Source organism: Tyto alba, unplaced genomic scaffold (assembly GCF_018691265.1).
Source record: "Tyto alba isolate M040663 unplaced genomic scaffold, T.alba_DEE_v4.0 Super-Scaffold_27, whole genome shotgun sequence".
Lineage (NCBI taxonomy): Eukaryota > Metazoa > Chordata > Aves > Strigiformes > Tytonidae > Tyto > Tyto alba.
Window position 1 is genome coordinate 11354046 of NW_024881301.1, and position 21181 is coordinate 11375226.

Here is a 21181-nt window from a genome sequence, read left to right on the forward strand (position 1 = left end):
CAGACATTACCCTTAAAAGTGGGTTTTCGGTTCAAGATACCCCTGATTTTTTCATAACTTCTGTTTAGTTCATGGAAATGACTAGAAAATAAATTAAACAAGAGCATAATTAAAGTTCCTATGGGATGCTTAAACAGAAATGGTTGCACCATCCACGTCATGGCAGCCATCAGGCACAGAGGTCACTACAAGCCCAGCCAACCTGTGCCCTGGCACAGCCAAGGAGAACACAGGGCTGTTGCCTCAAACAGGGACACTGATGAGGGGTTCCTCCTCCTTGGACACCTCTGTGTAAATTGTGCCTGTTCCCCATGCTTTGCAGGGCTGTAGAAGTGTCTGGTTAACTCATTGTTAGTAGAGGCTCAAAGCCTTATTGTAAACACAGAAGGTATAGAAAAGGAACTGGAAGGTCACTGTGCACTGGGCTGGAAAGCTCCAGGCAGAGGCAGAAATGGAGTCAGCTCAGCAAGCCCTTTAGCTCAGGAGAGCCAAGTGTTGGGCAGGTACTGCTCAAGCACAGGTGAAATTACTGACTAAAATGAGATTATTCCAGGACAGTGTAAACATAAAATATGCTCAGGGTTATGCAAATGAAAAAGGAGTGGGAAAGCCAGGACTGCCAGAATGTATGAAAAAAAAAACAAACCAAAAAAAAAAAAAAAAAACAAAAACAAAAAACAAACAACAACAACAAAAAAAACCCAACAAACAAACAAAAAAAAAACCCAGAAACAGCAAACTTAGAAATTATTTTTAAAATTAAATTAAAGCAAACATTAATCAACCATAAGTGATAGGATAGCTCTCAATACTAAGACTTTATATGAATCCAAATGCTCTTGTTTCATCTATATGTTAAATCTGCATATTGCCTGCAATTTTCAAAAGAGAAAATCAGGAGATTACTATGGGATCAAAAATATTAGAATTACTAAATCTTTATTATGCTTCCATCCCTTGTAGAGGAAATATAAAACAAACTGCTCTCAGCTAGGAATCAGCCTTCAAAGTTGAAGAGGAAAGAATATATCCTGTTAGGTAGATAATGTAAATGGTTAGTAGAATTTAATTTAATCCAAGTGATGTTCATTAGCATTAGTGGGTAAGAGGAGAAAGAGAACCTTTGAACATATATTTTATTTTATTTTAATTTTCATATGAAGTTCACTAACTTACGGTAGGATCCTTGTATAAAACAACAAAGATGAACAATTTAAGGTCAATCACCAGAAAAGTTACATGGGAGAGGTAGGATGAGATGGTGATCCAATGATTTCTGAAGACTGTCTTAAGAATTTATTGAAAGCTATTTTAAAGAATTCTCTGTTAAGGGGGATAACATCTCAAGACACTTGGGCTAAATTGAAACAAAGGAACTCAACCTTAACTAACTTTTTGGAATTCTTTGAAGATATTACTGCTGTAATAGATAAAGAGAATTCTAATTTAATTATGTTTTCAGAAGATAGTTATCATTACTTCACATCAAAGATTACTGGATAAAAGTATAGAACAAAGGCTAAGATCTAGTATAGGATAGAAATTTTCTCCTAAAGTAAAGAACAAAAGACAATGATGCAAAGCTATTATTAAAAGGAAAAGAGGTTACTGCTTATGGCAGGTTTTGTTGAAGTATATGCTTTAAACATTCTAAAAATATTGAGGTACTAGTAATTTGAATGGGACTTTTAAAAATCAAGGGCAATGGTTTCTGATGGAGTATATCCACTTTGTCCCACACAACTATCACAAATATACCTTCCTCATGAAACGAGACAGGTTTTTCCAAGTTAAATAAAATTATGGATTTCTTGCAATATCCCCTTGTCCTGACAATGCTTAAATAGAAAAAGGAAGACTGAAGGACAGCTCCATGCCATGCTGATTGAAAAGTATGGCCACAAGAAACAGTGGTTATTTAAAAGTTTATTAAAGCAGCTTTCAGGCTAATCTAATTTGGCACAAGAATTTTAAAACTCAGCTAAGATGTAATGCACAGACAGCTAGCAGACTAAAGCTGTGTGCTCACTGTCTGCACTGCCCTTTAGAACAGTTGGCAAAGAGATTAGAGCTTCCCCCAAGTTCAAAACTTAGAAGAAACTGGGGAATGTTTCCATCACAACTACTTTATGCCAAGATTTTACATAGTGCTAATGGAAAAAGTTCTGGAAATTAAAGACAAGTTCAGAATGAGTTATAGAAGCAGAGTGAAAAAAGAAGGGAAGTTAGTTTCAGATAAACAAGGGCACAAAGAAAAGACTTGAGCATATTGAGTTGGACAGGCTCTTCCTGTCCTTGTGTTGAACATTTCTTATGTTACTTTCTTGTTTCCTAATCATATACTCCAGGTGAAAGTGCATTATGTGCTCTTGTGTTTTTCTTTCCAAAAGTATGGTAATTGCCACTACTTTAGGCCTTTCCTAAAAAGTAAGCTAACAGTATCTGACCCAAAATCAGCAGCACAGAAGTCATCATTCACAGCACTAAGAGAGCCAAAGTTGAAGGCCATGAACCAATTTTGGTGACTGTGGCCCCTTTTTGCACCTTTGGTGCACTGTGAAGCAGATTTTTTTAAAGCCATTTAGGGGATTACTTGCAATATAAAATGGTATATACATATCATAGTTACACTGTCTTCCAATAGAATCAACATACTATTTACAGTAAGAGATCTCTTTAACCTTCTCTGAAAATGAAGCAAAGTCAGGTGAGGAAGCTTCTCCAGCAGAAAATCATTTTATTGGGTGATTTGCTGGACACTATCTCTCTTGGCTAGTGTGGTAATCGCAAAGCAAGAAAAACTTAGTAATTATGCAGAATCACAAAGATTATTTTAAAAAATTATTTTATTTAACTAGTTCTAATCAAATTTCAGCACATTGGCTGTAATAATTTTGCGATCTAAATGAGGACACAGTTCTCATAATGAGAGCAGGAGTTAGATTATTCAGTAAAGGGCAAACTGTCAAACGTTCTGCAGTACCAAGAGTTGCTGTCAGTGCAGAGAAAGTCCTGTATGTGTTATACAACAGACCACATTTAGATGGTTGCCCTTCTAGCTGCTGCAAGAACAAATACCCACTTCCATCAGCTTATGAAAGAAAATTTGGTGCCCATAGACACCCATTACTAGAGTGCAGCACAGGAAACGCAGTCATATTGAATCTTTTTCCTTTGTTTAAGTCCAGATGTCCAGTGGCCTATAGTGTTTGCTGTATACTCACTACTGATTATAAATATTTTGATGTTCCTTAGGGATCGCCAAACTGAAATTCTCCTGAAGAGAATCACCCTGAACAAAATTTACCATAGAGACAAAATTAAGAACTAAACCAGCATAGTAAATGTGCAACTTTGTCTATGGGGCTGGAAGAAATACTGAAGAGATGAAGGAGGGCCAAAAGTCTAGGAGGGTGGTCTAGTGATGGACAAAAGCTGCAGTAGAAGTTTAGGGTATTGAAGCTTTGTGCAAATGGACCTCCTCCCGAGCAGTGTAGAACCATGCAGTCACTGCTCCCAGTGCCTGTCCTAGCCCAGACATTAGAAGATGGAGCAGTTCCTTTGATCAACCATTTATACTAACTTTGTTTTTAGTGGCATAAATAAGGAGTAATTTTATTTTGGTCAGAGAAGTTCAGCCCAGAATAAAACTGCAGTGACATCAATATGAGACCACAAGGATCACAGACTGCCAGTATACAGAATAGTTATGATCCCACATAGACAATGTTTCTCAGGAACAGGAGTTTTGCATAATTCAGTAAAAAACTTTTAAATCCTCAGAAGAGGGACAGTAAAGCTATTCAATTTATTGTTAGCTCACTGTCAGATTTGCTGAGTGTTTATCCTCTAGAGTATTTTCACAGACCAGGTTGGGCAAACCATCTGGTAAATCTACCAGAAAAATATTGTGTACACACTGGGTTTTCCAAAACACAGTTTCACAGTTGCATTCATAACGAACAGCCCCAGCATGATGCAGCTCTTCTGACTTTCTGTTTCTACCACATCTGCTCTTAATGCAGTGACTACGATTAAGCAGATGGCTCTGCCCGTGGCTGTCACTGGAAGAGTCTTGCCTGCCACCAAGGGATATGGGATTCCCAAGCAGCCAGAGTCCAGGCTGTCTAAATGGGTAACACAAGTCTCAGCTTGACACCAGGGTGCAGATCCAGCACGGATTTGAGCAGTCAGGTGAAAACTAAAGACTTGCATTGCACTGAAATCTGTTAACACAAAGGGCATCCAGGAAACTGCTGCTGACATGACTGCAGAATTAGGAATTTTTTTCTAGCAGGATGGTGATTGCAAGTTGGAACGCTATACTGTTAAAGATAGTAGGGTGAAGAAGTCCCTCTGATGCGTTATAGATGTGTCTTCACACTGTAGTAGTTTCCCCACAGACTGAAACTAATTTTAAGGGACAGTAATGTTCCATACCATTCCTGGTGTATTCTATAAGTGTTCAGAGGAAATTACTGGCTCCCTGAGTGCCAGATCCCAGGGTATGGAAACAATAGGGGATCACACTTAAAAAAAAAAAAAAAAAAAAGTAACATTTTTCAGACAGCTTTCTGACTTGCCATAAAATATTTTCTTCATCCCTCCTGAGTCTAGTGATGTTCCTCATTAAGGACTGGGATTTAAAATAACACCAGAAAAGGCAGGGGTTTTCAGACAAAAGTTCATTGCCATTTGCAAACAAAATACTTCATGCAAGCAGATCAGCCTTCTCATTTAGTTTTATTCATTCTCTCCTTGTTTCAGGAGTATTTCTAGGCAGAGCCCTTTCCTGATCTTTGAGCTTATTCCTAGATTTTTCTTTGAAGGAGTGGGTGTCATTTCAAGTGAGCTGGGCTCACTTGTTCAATCACAACAAAGGAAAATAAAAATAACCAGCTGAAAAAGTGAGGTTGCTGGAATGTGTAATACTCAGCATTAAAATGGCACAAAGTGCCTGCCTATTATTAGCTCTTGTTTTGAGAAAGAGTGAGGCACACTTTGGGCACTAAATACAATGGATCACCCAGGAAAATGCATGGCCTTGCATTCTGCATGTGAAAGCCTTTTTATTTGTTTGTTGCAATACCAGTAATTTCCTGGGAAAATGGGGCTTACTCACAGTTTCTATTTTATGCAAGTAAATGCCAGGCCTGACATGCCAGTTTGGTTGCTGAGTAAAAACTTGGATGACTAAATAAAATCCTATGCTTGATGTAATTCAGATTTATCCACATATCTTTGTCATTAGATCTTTGCTCAGACATGCACGCTTAGCATGATTACACAAGAAATGTGTTTTCAGTGAGTAACAGACCTGCAATATCTCATTCATCAAATTATGAGACTTTGAGGAAGACAAAACACTCACAATTTATCAGTATCTAATTTTAAATTTTTTTTCATGCCTCTTTGTCCTTATTTGAATCATTCTCAACTACACTTAGTAAATTAGGAGTTTGCTAAATTTTTTCTTTCTTTCCAAGTTTCACTTAATGGTATTGTTTTCAGTTCAGTAGAAAGTAAGACAGACTAAAACGTCAGAGGACAGAACAACTGGAGAGATATAATGAAATTGCTGTTTGCAAGAAAGAAAAACAAATTATATCGCACATAATATGCAGAAGATATATGCAAAGATACAGCACTATTAGTAGCAGTCCAGAGATTTTTGACGCAGTATTTAAAAGTAAGCCAAACCTTACTGTGCACCATGTGGACTTATAGCAGACAAGAGTCCTCTGCTCAGGAGCACTGCAGCTTGGTAGTGTTACAAAAGCATATCTGATGGGCCAAGGTAGATTCCTGTGGGGGTCCGCACTCATGCTGTCTTTTGGTAAAGCTAGAAGCAAATCTAAGTTTTCATAAATTTAGAAAGCAAGCTGTGTTCATATACAAGATGCTCTTTTATCCAATACCTTCCTCAACAAAATGATAAACAGAGCCACAGATTGAATTCAAGTCCTCCACAGGGATGTCGTCATTGATTGTTGGTGGGCTAAAGTTCAAAGGTAGAAAATCAGTGAATATGCTTTGCTTCCACTTATGGGTTAGCTCACAACACTTTTCTACTTAATAACAGGAACTTTCTTGGATCAGAAAAGAATGGTAAAACAAAACCAAGCAGAGCAGCAGAACCACCATTGTAAATTTTCCTTTTTATTTCTAAGTTGCATCTCGTCTCCAGGGTTTCTTGAGTTTATCTTCCAGTTCCAAAGGTACAAATCCTTGAAACCTCATTTCTCTGACTGAGACCCACACCTTAGTTTTGTTGCACAGAATCACCCTCATGAATTAGATATAAACAATTTTGTAATAAATATATACTACTGGTTTTCCTTGGCTTCTTATATCACAATGGCCCCAGATAAAAGTATTTAAATTATGATAAACTGTAGCTGTGTTTGTTATCTATACCTCTTTGGGAGACCAAAACTGTACTGGAAACAAAACCTTATCCTATATGGACTACCCGTAACCTCTCCAGTTTTTGTAACCTCTCCAGTTTTGTGCCTGTCCTGTTCTACAGTAATTAATAAAAATTCATTCTGTGAACAGAGGACCACAAGAAATGCCCTGTAAGGTCAGTCCAGTGGTCTACCTAACCCAGTCCTCTGTCCTTAATAGTGGCAAAAGGAGATGCTGTTTAGGAAGAGTGCGTGAGCTGAGCCACTCTGCAGGTCCTTTTCTTTGTACTCCCCAGCACCCACAGTCCCTGGAGCCAGGGCCGAGAGGGCACATTCCTGACTATTCCCTTCAGTCCTTCAAGCATCTTTGTGTACGACAGACACTTTGCAAAAACAGCCAGAGACTGTCCATGCTTTTTTGAGACTGAAACCTGCAATCAAGCAAGACAGCCAAGGTAAGGAACAAAAGTGGGGGAAAGGTACAGTAGAGAAATGAAGGAAAAAGTTTCTGAAAAGGCTCTGAGATGATTCAGCAAGGCACAGTCACTGCAAAAAAAAAAAAAAAAAAAAAAAAAAAAATTAAAAACCTGAACTGAAGCCAAATAATAAATGCAGTCCTGTGGATCCATTAAGGTATATTAATACTGCTGCTTTCCCATCTGTTCCCTGAAGTTCCAATCCCAAAACAAGTCATCTGCAGTCTTGGCTTCCTTATTGTGTGAAACATTCATCTATTAAATTAATTTGGAGAAAATGGATCCATTTCATCCCTGGTGGGACTTTGTTTTATTTTAATAGGTTTGCATACCATGGATTGTAGCCCACTGAGGCCTCCAATAAATTACATATGAATAAAAACAAAATCCAAATGAAACAAATAAATAATAACTATATGATAATTTTTTTTCACTAAAAGAAATGCCCTTGGGATAACTCCAATTTTTTTCTGTCGTGTTAAGAAGGCTAGCAATTTATACCGACAAAACTGGCACAATAACCCTGGGAATCCTTATATTTCTATGAACAATACACAATGACAAAATTTAATGCTAAATTTCCATGTCCTAAAAATCTGATATGTCTTTCAACTACAGAACAACAATTCTGGTGCCAATATCATAGAGGGAAAGGCTCATGCTTAACCTTGTTAAACAAAAAATTGGAAATGTTCTTTGCAATCTCCCAAACCAGTAATTCCCGGATGCTTTATATTGCAAAATTCCCCTTTGTCACCCTCTGATATCATCGCTCATTTAGCTTACCATGTTGATGCAACCACCTACTTGGAGCAGTGGCAAAATTTATTTCTAGTGCTTCTAAAACATATTTAAGCTCATAATATTCAATACTGTGACATAGAAGTAGCCTAGAAACATGTCTGTTAATGTGCTTAGCAAAGTTATGTTCATTTATGTGTTTCCAGTTAGGAATAATCTGTAACAATGATTAGGTAGAACGCCCTCTAGTATCCCTAGACATCCTACCAAAATTAGCACATATCCTCTGCAGAGAATAATTGCTGACTAGCCACTTACAGGGAAAATGTCTCATTTCTGTGGCTTACATGGTATGTTCTCTATATCTCCTGTTGTGATTCTCTTTCTGTAGCTGATTAATTGCATTATCTTTTTCACTCATTCCTTTACAAAAGTACTTTCCAAACCGTTGATTAATTAAGCTGCAAACTCACATGTGATTAGGGCACAGGACTGTGAGTCAAGCAGCTTCAGTTCTCTTTATGGTTATGTCGCAGCATTTTGCTGGGAAATTCACACAGTGTTTGTACAGAGATTAATGAAATATGCTTTTCCCTCAGGTATGTTTAATTTAGCAATACTATAAAGTAAATGCATACCTTTGATAATATGATTGCAAAATGAAAACGGACATTAATAATTGTACCTTCTAGTGCTTTTCTGCTGCATATGAAATTATGTTTAGATATATTCAAACTTTCAATTTTGAGAGCATTCTCCTCTTACTGTTCATAAGATATAGAAGATATAAAATTAAGATTTTAAATTATAACACTTATATAAATTATAACATTAAATTAATTTATAGTGTAAGTCAGTAAACAACTATTTATTTTTGCAGCAGATCTAAGTTTGAATTTACTAATTTGTAAAAATTTCTCTGTCAAAATAGGAAAATCACTTTTGAGTAGAACTCACTTCATTCTGCAGTAATTTAGATTTTTGAAAGGAGTGACCAAAACTCAGAATGCAGAAGTTCATAGATTCCCATTCATGACCATGGCAACTTTGAGTTTATTCAAAATTGAGAAGTGAGTGTTGCATGAAGTTCTTTGGTCATCTTGATCATGCTTGGCTGAACAGTGATGACAACATGATCACAACATTTCCAGAAGCGGGTGCTATGCAGAATAGGTGGATAGATCCACTGTATACAGTCCTGACCCACTACTGGAACACCTGCATCTTTCTGCATCTTACCATGCAAAGAACACAAAGATTATTTTTATCCTCACCTCTCTTCATTATGCACACAGATATTTCAAGGAAGTTCTGAGGTACTGTATTTGCATGATCAATACAAGAAAAATACTCTCCAACAGCCTCAATTACTACTTTAGTGGTGATATGGTAGTACTATGAAGAAATGTGCAGATAAGAATAATTTCTTCATTTTCACATAAAAAAGGCAAAAGTAAATTAAATAACTTCGGGAATTCAAGTCATCAAGCCACAGAAAGAAGGCAAATCAGGATGAAGATATAAGCTAAGCTTTGTTGAAATACACTGCTCTTCTCTTGATGGGAAGGAGAATTTGAGGTTTCTCCTCTTGGGTGCAGATGTGGGAAATCCAGTTAATCGTGCTGTTGGACTCTTTAACTTTAAAACCACAGCTCTTGATTTTAAAAAGTGTAGGGTGCAATCAATACAAGGTACCTGATATTGACATGTCTCCAGTTATGTGCCTGAGAAACATCAATGGTTTGTGCTAACACCTCTCTACCTTGATTCATCAATTTTTGCACATATCCATAAGAACACAGCTCAAAGTCTGGTTCAATGAAGAGAGCGGTGTTCTGGTGACTGTCTGACTCCGTACAACTTTCCAATACACCAGCAGAGCTGTGGCCTACTGCTGCTCCCTGGGAAACAGACTCAGTTACAAAATGGCACAATGAAATAAATCATTGGCATAGTTACAGGGAAATACTGACTGTGCCTTACATAAAGCCTTCCTAAGAAATGGAGTGGATTACAGGTTAAAAATGTTACAAAAATGCTGAATGTGCAATCGCTTTCGATTGGAACACGCAATGGGCTACAATCTTTTTCTTAATAATCTTGTCTTAGATATTCTACCAAAGTGATGCTGCAATGGCAAAAATAGATGCATAAATCATTACCACCTTCAGAAAACCACATTTTACTGTTCATAGCATTTAAAAAAAGGAATACTTAAGCCTTAAAACAGTGTCTAAAGGTGGAGGAAGGGTTATGTCTGTATGTACACATATCCTAAGCAAATATGTATATATACATATGTATATAAATGTTTATGTATATATACATATACCTAAAGCCACTTAAATATTTGATTGGTCCCTGAAAAACAATAGTTTTTAAAAGGGTAATGTTATAAAGCTCTGTCTGGTTGGCTTTTTATACAAGAAACTTCTTTTTTTTTTTCATTACAACCCTAACTGCATGATGTGGAATATGTAAATATTTACATATATATATATGTATATATATATATATAATTTTAATATGAGGACTCAATTTTCCTGTATCAGACGCAAATACCTAACTCAATTCTGCTGTTTCAGAGGCATGAGCATGGAGACACACGTATTGAAAATGTTCCTTGCTGTCTATCCTTGACCATTTTTCCCCTTCCATGCTGCAGAGACCAATTCTCATTTTCAGCTTGTGCTTACAGAAACACTGCAGAGAAGCAACCAGCCTCTCCCAATGCTGCTTTTCCTAACTTAACCACATTACCACTCCTTCATGTAATTTTAACTTACTGCCTCAGAACAAAAAAAAAAAAAAAAACAGACCACAGCATTCAGCTGTGGATGTCAGCTGTCCCAGCTGAAGTGGTTAGATCAACATGTCATGAAGGAGCATGAACTTAATGGATGAATGAAAGGATATGAGCTTTTTCTTAAAGTAAACCTCCAGAAAGCCCTATTGTGGCAGACAGATTAAGGAAGTTTCCTTTTCTATACATAATTAACATGGCAATAATATATGGGTAGTCTAATCTGGGCTAAGGAAAACCAACTTTTGAAATCCTAGAAAATAAACGAGAGTCATTCCTAAGCAAGAAGCTACACAAAGCTGTCTAAAGATTTTTTTTCTATGCTTCTGTGTCTTTTCTAAGACAAAAGAATCCATAGTAAATCACTCAATAAAAAAATGACAACATGAAAGTTCACCAAAGTGTGATGTATATTTAAATTGGGCCTGGGACTGAAATATGTGAGATTATATTTAACAAAGATGAATGTTTTGTTTTATACTCTAATTAAAAATCTTTGAAAAACCACTAATTGCCACTATACCTGTTTTCAATTCTCTTTGCCTAAATAGCTTTGTTAATTAGACTGTTTATAAAGAACAAGTAACAGTTTTCTCAATGTTGTCTTTAATCTCAGTTTGAAAAGATGAAGAAAGCAGACTAACAAAGAGTTTCCTCTAATTTTGTTTATTTTTTGGCTTATTAATTTTTCAATGTTCTAAAAGCATTAGGTGTGTTTTGATGCTACTGATGCATCTCACCCTTCACTCACATTCCCAGTTGCCCACACCAAGGCACACAAACACCTCACCTTTATAGTGGAAAAAAAAGACTAATCCTCCTGGCATCACAGGAATGGAAAGCACAGAGGCTAAATCAAACATTAGAAACTATCCTTCATGATGCATAGAATTCTTTTAAAGGAAACAGACTTCAAGCCACAGTGAAAATTTCCCTGACACAAAAGCCAGCCCCTTCTCAGAAACTTTTTTCACAGGAGGATTGGTACCGAGCAGTAGGAGACTCACATGCCACTGTCCTTGACATTTACGCAATGTTGTGGCACTCCTTGTTTTCAGCGTGTCCAGGTGCTTTTTGCCCACACCAACTCTTTGGTGTCGTGAATCTTTCTGCCCAACAATCCTCAAGCATCTTTCCATCCAAACAACAAATTAGAGACAAGTAAGAGATACCATTTTTTATTCCTCAAAGCATGGAGAAATACAGTGGTACAGGGTTTGGTTTCTTTCACACAGATAGATACAATATTTATTGCGAGAGGGATGAGAAAATTTAGACGCAGTGCTAGGATAACATTTTTCTCTGTATTGCTCCACTCTATTTCCTTTGATTTAATCAGTAAAAAATGCTGGTTTACACAGCTTCCTTTTAAAACTTAATCTAACCCAAGTTTACATTAAACTGGTCCAAAATTAGCTTAAAAGTTTTGTAAATTCGGTCCAATTTTGTCCCAGCTAATTTAAGCTGGAAGTGAGCAATGAAATTCAACACCCAGAGATTTTTTGTGTGATTTGTAGTTCAAAGGGGAATTTTGAACTTTCCAAGGCTCTGTGTTTCTACTCTTACGATATAATGGTACGTGTCCTCACCATCTCAGGACAAGAACCCCTAGCTAACAAATCCCATTCCACCCAGTGACAGCCCCCCTTGAACTTAACCAGAAAAGGCTGTTTAAAACCTATGTGAAAACAGTATTTGTTCCTTTCCAAGCAATAAACACTAAGTTTGCTACACAAAGGTTGCTCATCATGTTACTGACACAGTGATTACTAATTAGTATTATATAAATACATAAATATTATTAAAAACAATGAAAACTTCTTTTCATCTCAATAGACTTTAACTAGTGACTTTCTGTGTATTTACACTTCTTGTATATGGGTGTCACAGATATTCTTCAACAGAAGAGCTGGAGTCTTGATCATAGATCTATGTAGCCACTAACATGTTTCTGAAGCAATAGGTTAATAAAGGTTTTTCACTCCTAGTTCTCAAAGTCTGCAGCCAGTGATCTATATATAAATCATTCTTTTGCCAAATTTGTTAAAGTGCAAAGCCCTCCCCTTGGCACAAGCACAATGTAAAATTTGGAAGCACAAGGTCCTTACCTACCAAACCCAAGGGAGCAGCTCATGGGTTCACTGCCTACAGAATCCCAACAGACTCTTCTCTTGCTGTACATTCACTTTACTTGTTGCTGTCAAAGTCATGCTCACAATATTAATTCTCACCAAAACAACATTTCCAGAGTATTTGAAAGGTCTATGGAGCTATAAACTTCCTGAAAAAGCCATTAGAACTGTAATAGTTCTGAATACTCCATGATTGAATACTGAATGAGATCCTGTAGAAACACAAGCATGTAGGATTAAAATATTTTCCTACTTGCTTCTTTAGAAACCAGGAGAATAAATTCTCCATTAACTAACAGAACTACAAAGAAAGAACTAAGGAGGAATCTGGCTCATGTTGCCTTGTATTCTTTTCTTATCACTAGTCCAGTTAAAACTTTGTTTAATGGCCTATGTCTATCTCTAGTTGATTTAGCATCATTTTTGGTTTTCAATAATATGCAGATGTCTAACCCCAAGAGACATTATGCATATAAACATTTTTAGCTCTCAGTTTGATATATGTATTTTGGCTGATTAATTTTCAGAATATCTATTTGTACTTGTGCCAAATTGTCTGCCATTTCCATACAAGACTCCAGTTTGTGCACCAGCACTTTATAAATCTCCAAATAAAATCTTCTATGTTTATATTTCTTAGAGACCAAATCCCATTTAATAAGTGTGGGCCTCCTTTCTTTATATGAATTTTACTATTGACATGGTAACTGTATTCTTTTCTAAGTCATATTGGTGCTTGTTTTTTTTTTTTTATTATGGGAAGAGAGGAAATAAAAATTATACTAAAAATACATGGTATTTCTACTGTGGGCTTTACACGTAGCTTAAAGCACATAACCATCATTTTGTTGTCTGATGGTACTGGAGAAAGCTTAGTGTTATGATGCTAGGAAGGGGAGAAAAAAGACTTTCCTGGAGTTGCAGTCAATATTTTGTCTACACTCTGATCTCTTAAAGGACATCTACTCACTTTCTGACAGTGCATGGTGCCTTCCACTATCTGTGCTCCTTTAAGTGTTTAGTTTCTTGAAGTAAATTGTGGAGAATGCCCTTAAAGGTTGTCAGCAGATATTTTATAAAATATATTTACCAATTTTGTGGTCTCAGTTTGACATACGCATTTAGGTTAATTAATTTTCAAAATAACTCTTTGCACTTGTGCTAAATATAAATCTATATTTATAATTTAGTCCCCCTCATCAGAGAAGTGGGGTAGCTACCTTCTGGTCCAGGAAGAGGAATGTAAATCCATGGTAGGATGGGAAAAAAAATGACACTAGCAGCAGCATCCCTGGTCATCCAGCAGTCAGGTACCAACCCGACATACAGTCAGTGCTCTACAAAGTTGGGATGTGAGATCCATGATGGCTTCTATCCTAATTTATCAGATCCTATTCCTCTCCTAAGTACCCCAGTAATCACAGAGTACAATGAGGTCTTCACTGGTTATTGCATTCACCTCAGTCCTCACTGGTGGCACGGTGGGATATAGTCCTGATGCCATGGGCAATAGGCAATGCTTCCAGAGTTAGTTTAAAGCCTTCTCCTCCATTTCTGACATATGTACATGGCTGCACAGTGGCTCCCAGAGGGCCTCCACACTGCTATGGAAGCAACCATGATTTTATCCCGGGCAACCTCGCCTTGAAATATTTAATCCAGAATATGTTCGCAGCCTAAAAAGAGCAAGCCTAGAAGCCCTGCATGTTCAAATATTTATGCTTCCTGGGTGAGTCTGGCAAGAAGTGCTGCCAAGTGTAGTGTTATCAGTGTCCTATGCTGGCTAATTTAAAATTAACTTGGGCGCTGCCCACAGGAGTTGCAGCAACATATTTGACTGAAATGATCATGTCCCTCCAGGCAGGATACCCAGTTCAGGCGGAAGGTGGAGATGAAATTAATCATTTTTGTTCCCTTCAAAACCTGAGCTACCTCACCAGCTGGAGAGACCTACAGTGTAATTTAGGCAGCCCTATAGCAGCACTAGGGAGAGTCCCTTCACTCAAGGGGGATGCGAAAGAGGAGCCTGACAGGTGTTTTGCACAGTACCTGCACTGGGGATGCTGCTGGCAGCTGTGACAAAGGTGAGCACAGGCTGGTGTTTCACCCACATGCTTGCAAGGTGCTCAGAGAGCTGTGGCTCACAGAGTAAAATTAGGGACACACTTCCCATGATTCAATAGGCAGGACTGGAGTTTTCAGGAACAGTCATTTATCAACAACATTTCTTTACAAGAAACCCCCAAACACTGAAGAAGTGGAAGAGGAAAATAAAAGGATGTGTGAGTTGGCTCTTTTTTGTCTACAGAGATTTCTCTGAGTATTACTCCAGAATTGGACCCTGATAGTTTTGCTTGCTGGTTTCTTTTTCAGTGAAAAACATTCAATTAGTGTGCAAGGATCAAGCGCAAGCATGAAAAAATATCCAGTGTCTCTCGGTGTATTTATTTATGGGATTGTTCCAGATGAACACACACTATTGTAAAAATAATTCAGTCATTTCCCAGTGCCCTTCTAATTATGTTCACAGCCGTATCAAGAAAAATTGAATCTTACTCTGCTTTCAGAAGAAAGCAAGTGCAGTTCCCTGCCACAGAAATGATCTGGCATGTAGGAAATCAAGGTTCCTGCTCCTTGATAATTTAAGCAGAGCAGAGCCCACTTGGTTTCTGAATCTTTCGTGTAATCACCTTAATGTCACTCCCTGCTCTGACAAACCATGTTTTGTGTTTGAGTAGTGCTCTCTACTCATCCTGCTGCTTAACGGACAAATGATTTCACTTAGTCAAGCCTATTTCAGGAGCAGAAGCAGAAGCAGTATTAAGAAATTGACTCTTAAAATGAAACAAAAAGAAAGCAAGCAAGAAGTTTTCCAGGCGGTCACTCAGTGCCATGCGGGATTATCTCAGGTTTCCAGTTTCCTAGGAACGTAGTAACTTCCCTGCGGGTTGTTTTGTGGGCGGTGTTTTTGAATATATGCTAATTCAGCTTTCCTGACAGGGAGAGGAGCCGCGTCTCAGTTACACAGCTCTCCTGACAGCAAACGGTGGAGAGAGGCTGCTCCGGAGCCAGGCCACGCGTTCGTGACCGTGACAGGACGGCTCGCCCTCCCGTCGGGGCCTGTCAGCACCCCTCGGTCGCCTTCGTCAGTGGCAGTGGGGCCGACATGTGCCTATGACCATGGAGATGAAGGACTCGGGCAGCGTGGTCCTGACAGCCTACCATCCCCACAGCCCGGCCAGGATCCCGGGCATGGAGCAGAGCTTTGTGCAGGACATCCCCCCCAGCCATTCGCCCACCGGCAGGTAAAGCCTGAGGGATGGGGACCGGTGCCATGCCCTGGCGTTTTGCTGGGGTCAGTCGTGGTTCTGGCTGCCTGTGTGTCAGCCTGAGAGTGTTTCCCGATCGCTCAGCCACTTAAGAGAGCACTTTGCTCTCACAAGTCTCTTGCCCCCGCTGGGGAAGTGATTCAGCCCAGTGCCGCTGGTCAGGACTGAGAGGGGGAAACACCAGTGTTTGTTTTAAATCTTGTAAATCAAGAGATCAGGCCAGTTTCCTGCCCAAGATACTCAACAAGACATTCCCTAGGAAAAAAAAAAAAAAAAGCACGTGAATCAGGCTTCTGCTCAGGTTGTTTAGTACTGTATTACGGAAAGTGAGAAGGCTGAAGTGACTGTGTCTGGTGCTCAGAAAGTTGATTCTGGCTTTGGTTTAGAGGATTATTTAATTCCTTCCCCATTCACCCTCCAAGTCAGGACTAGTCCTTGACTTTCTGTGAAATTGCAGTTGTTGCTTTGTACACCCCCATACACACAATGGGAGATTGCATCGTTAAAGACTTAGTCTAAATAAGAAAATTCCTTTGGGTTGCAGGAAACTAAGCATTGTCTTAATTAATGCAGTCATTTGTATGTTTACTTCCCTGCTCTGTAAGAATGCATGTATTTGCACAGTTCAAAAATAGCAGTTTGGGCAATTTTATTGTTTTAAAAAATCTGACCTTTCTTCTAAATGTACATGTCTGGGTTTTGCAATTTTCTCCAAAAAAAAGTGGTATGAAAGTTCATACTGTAAAAAGTTGAAGAAAGTAGGAAATGTTATTCTGTGGCTTGACTGAAAAAATGAGAACTAAAGTCTGAGGAAACAGTAGATGTCATTATCCCCAGGAATTAAGTCTGTGTCTTCTCATAATAAAAATAAATATATTTACTTCATATTGTTTATTTATAGCCAGATAGCTATTTTGTTTCAATGCCATTATTTAGGTTAGCTGCATCTTCCTGTTCTTTGTGTATTTCCCTGGCTGTCTCATAAAGATAACTCCTTTGTTCTGTTAAACTGTTGTTTGAGAGCAGTACCAAAATACACAATTTCATGTTAAGAAAAGAAACACAGTCTGGGCTTTTAGACGCAGTGAGAATGGCATTTGCTACTCAAAACAGAGAGCAGTGGTTTGGCATTGCGTTACTGGGGAGCATGTCATTTCTTCCCCAAGGAAGAATGCTAAACTCAATCTCCCTTTGAGTCTGTGAGCAACGGAAATTTGGTGGTTTGCTATTATTCTTGTAGGTGTGCTAATTGTTTTAAAATGCTCTTGAAACAAGCTCAGCTTGTATTAGGGTTTAAATCACATACATATCACGTAGGAAAAGCAGAAGTGCAAACTGAAGTTCCTGAAAGAAAAAAAGAAAAGAGGACCCTGGCATTTTGATGAGGAACATATTTTGGAAGCTCCTGCCATGAGGCAAAACCATGTGTCTCTCCGTATGTCTGTGTGTCCATAAGATTTTGGTGCTGTCTCCCCTTTCTTGTCTTTAACTTCCTGCAGCTGTCTAATAGCAATAGCCAAATTCTGCCATATGGGCAGTCAGCAACCGTCTGAATTTCCAAAGCCTGTTCAAGAGAGGGATTTTAGTAACCCAGCATGCAGTCCTCTGGAATGCAGAATCCATGAAGGCAAGTGCACTGAGCATTTTAGCAAATGGTAAAATAGGCTCTGGCTTAATCCCTACTTCATCTTCTAAGAACTCTTTCCTGGACTGCATTTTCTGTATAGTTTCTTCTGCCGCCATCCTAATGCAAGAAGCTTTACTATAGACTCTGTCTGGTGTTCCTTGATCCCTAGGGCAGCCACCCACACTACAGCATTCTAACTTTCTGACTCTCCAAGAGAACGATTGGAAAAAACATGTAACAAGCAAAGGTCTTGTCTATTTTTTGTTTGATAACAAAAGCAGTTGGGACCCAGAGTCTGACTTTCCTCTGAATTCAGTGGGTTTAGTTAGGTGTAGCTCTAATGAAGTCCATACTTCTGATATATATATGTGAGAACAGGATCAGTCCTGGATATTAGCCCTCAATTTGATAAACTGATGACCAGTTCTCTCTCAGCTTAGGAAACAAGATCTTTCATTTTCTTCCCTCTTCCCAAAACTTTTCTCTTCCTTTGGGGGGATGCTCCCTTTATATCAGAACAGCTCTACTCACCAGAGCCAGGCTTGGATGTGTCTCCTAGCTATGTTTTCTCTTGCAAACACTTTCACTTTGGGAACCTTCTAAGCAGAGATTTCTCACATTCTCACAGAAAGTGGAAGCTAATGCAGTCTCCATCAGCATTAAACTGCTCTGCTTCTCACTATTTAAAAAGATAAAAAAGGAAAGATTTAAGTAGTCATCATGAACCTCTTAACTAATAAGTAATCTTAAACACTCTTGCTAATCCAAGTACACCACTGAGAAGCCCATGGATGCCAATGTTTACACTAATAAAATAACTTAGATGCATCAGACCATTTGGAGTCACATCTACAAGTCTTGAAGGGCCAATCAGGCAGGCATCCGGCGCGCATGTCTAAAACGTACACCAGCAGCATTAACATCAGCATGAAGTATAACAATTACAAGGATTTTCTTTCGTAAACCTAGTGGGAGAAGACTCATACAACCCTCCAGTTAATAACCCCTAACAAATAATACATCTGGTGGGTTGTAAGTGGGACAGGAGAAGATGTGCTTTAGCTGCTTCAAATGGAAGATACATCAGTGTGCAATGAAGGATAGCAAATTCATAGGTGTAGTGAAGGGAAGAGCAGGATGAAAGCGTGACTACATAGTGATGCCATCACCAACCCCTAATTGAGAATTATAGCTTCTAAATTTACTGTTGGATTACATTAATAAAAAGTTTAAGAGGAGGGTCCACAAATTCCAGCCATTCTCTGGAACAAGAGACCATCAGGGGGACTAAAGATAGCTATACTTAAATATCTCCTCCTCAGGTATCCTTATAATTAATTTTTATATTTCTCCTTTTGTTCCATCTTGCAGACTTTACTTTACCAGCTCCACACATGAGGTGATCCCTGAAAACTGCACTGTTGTGTTTACTAGAGGTCCAGGAGAATTTTCCAGCCAAATCTTCCTTCTAATTCCATTAATGCAAACAACAAGTTCATTTTCCATTTTTCTCATGGGGCATTCGGGTCCCTTCACTTTACTTGTCATTTGCTTTGCATGATTGCAATTGTTGATAGCATTTATATTATTCATATCTTTTTTTACTTACTGCTTTTGAGAACAAGGTGTTGGAGACATCTGTTTTCTCTACTTGGCAGCTAGACTAACTCTATGGCATATGAGTATAGTGGGGAAGGTTCCTGTGCTTATGGCATCCCCCTCTCTACTTTTTAATCTTATTTATTACAACTCAGTTGTCACAAGTACCAGTACCAAACGACCCAGAATATCACACTATCCCTTTCAATACAGATACTGTCTCAGTGCAAAGGTGAAAATGCTGATTTATGTTAAGTAATGGACTTTTCCATCCTCATTTCAGAGAATTAAGAACTTTGTAGTTGTGCACAAATACTGATCCTGGATTATACAGAGGAAAAGAGGGACCATGGCCATACATCTTCCTAACAACTCCTTTTTATCCTGATAGGAGAATCTAGGAGGGGTTATTCCTGTGTTCAGAGGAAACAGGCATGACCTCTGTGCCAAATGGCCAGTGAGCTCTCTAAGGTAATTATGCAATTAAGGGAGTACAAAGCATTCCTAAGTGAGTCATGCTCAAGCTTTCCTAGACTCAAGTATGAGAGTTAGTGAGCTCCTCAGTCCATTTGTTACCAGCACATGTACCAGCAAAGAACTCAACCTGCACTGCAAATCACAGATATTCCCACTGCAATGAGTGGTTTACGCTTACATGTGCATGAGATAAGAATCAGAGGAAAGAAAAAGCACATTCGCAGGCTTCGTCCCTGCAGAATGTGTATGGAGCAGCTTTTAAAGGGCACATCTTGATGTGCCCTTTACATGGAATAAACATCTTTATAATCAATACTCATGCAAAGATCAGCACATATACTATCAAACCTAGGACCACTACATAGGTAAAGGACAAAGTGGATTTCAGCACCGCTGAACAATGTAACCAAGACCCCTTCTTTCCTTCTTTCCTAGCCAAGGGCAGGACTGGCACTTCAGTTGTTTCAGGGAAATGCCTTTCCAATCTCTTAATGTTCAGCATATCTCCCTACTACTAATGTCAGGGGGTGACTTTCGGACAGGCATCACTAAATTATAGAGTCAAAAAAGAACAGGAAAAATTTTTGAAGTTTTGATGTTGCCTTGAATTTCCTGCTGGTAGCTTCCAGAATCCAGGCTCTCCAAGTCTAAGACTTGCATATTTGGGGACAATAGTAAAGTCACTACACTGCACAAGCATGGCACCAGATCCTTTTGCAATATTCTTCCCCTCTTGCAAGCCCCAAGATACTATAGAGATATGTCATGGTGAGATAAAGTGTCCTGAAATAACGACTGAAATAAAATTGGAAGAGGAGCCCATACACACTAAAATTTGGCTTGTTTTTATCCCAACAGAAGCAGATTTTAACACACTGAAGTATAGTCTGTATGCCCTGAGGCTGGGTGATCTGGGTTTCATTTCTGTCAGCACTGATTGAGCAGCTCCCCTGCTCAGTTGTATACAAGTGATGTCAAGAATGTCTTCCAAGTGATGCAGGGTAAACAACCTTAACTATTTGGGATGTTTATCTCACTCTATCATAAACTTCCCCAGAACACAAAAATAAAAAGCTGGCTCCTATCCCCCAGTAAATCTAGAATTGACTTGGGCTTCTTGCAGTAACTGGGGCTCAAAACCCATGAAATTAAAATTTTAAAATGTACTTCTAAAATGTGATAAAAGAAAACTCCACAAAACAGTAGTCTAGGAAAAGACTGTATTGACACAGGTTGGGAAAAAAATACGTTTCGTGGAAAAAACGCCTTTTATGACTTCTAGCAGCTTTCTAAAATATTATTTTTGAAGTATATTTTTTTATAGATGCTGAAAGTGATAATTCTTAATAACACACTTACCAGGAGGATGCATATAAATAAGTCAGACAATAGTAGACACGCTTTTCCTGTAGGTTTTAGAAATACCTACAGAACGTCCTTTGGGAGCCTCACTAAGGAATGTAGTATTTATAGCCAGTTCCTCATGTTATGGTTGAAACTAGAGTTGACTTCTCTGGTTTCTTTTTAGTCTGGTGCTCCTGCTGCTCTCCCTGGTACCTCCATATGTAGAGCTGATGGAAAACATCTGGC

General features: G+C 38.5%; 1 protein-coding gene across 2 annotated transcripts in view; it reads left to right on the plus strand.

Moving 5' to 3' along the window:
* The first annotated feature begins 15598 nt into the window (after positions 1 to 15598).
* ARHGAP28 (Rho GTPase activating protein 28) overlaps positions 15599 to 21181 on the plus strand; it is a 75771-nt gene continuing 70188 nt past the window's right edge. For both annotated transcript variants that reach the window (XM_032987679.2, XM_009964026.3), the window contains exon 1: positions 15599 to 15864. In XM_032987679.2, the coding sequence (XP_032843570.1) occupies positions 15734 to 15864 (131 nt within the window). In that variant the 5' untranslated portion in view covers positions 15599 to 15733. The remainder of the gene's footprint in view (positions 15865 to 21181) is intronic.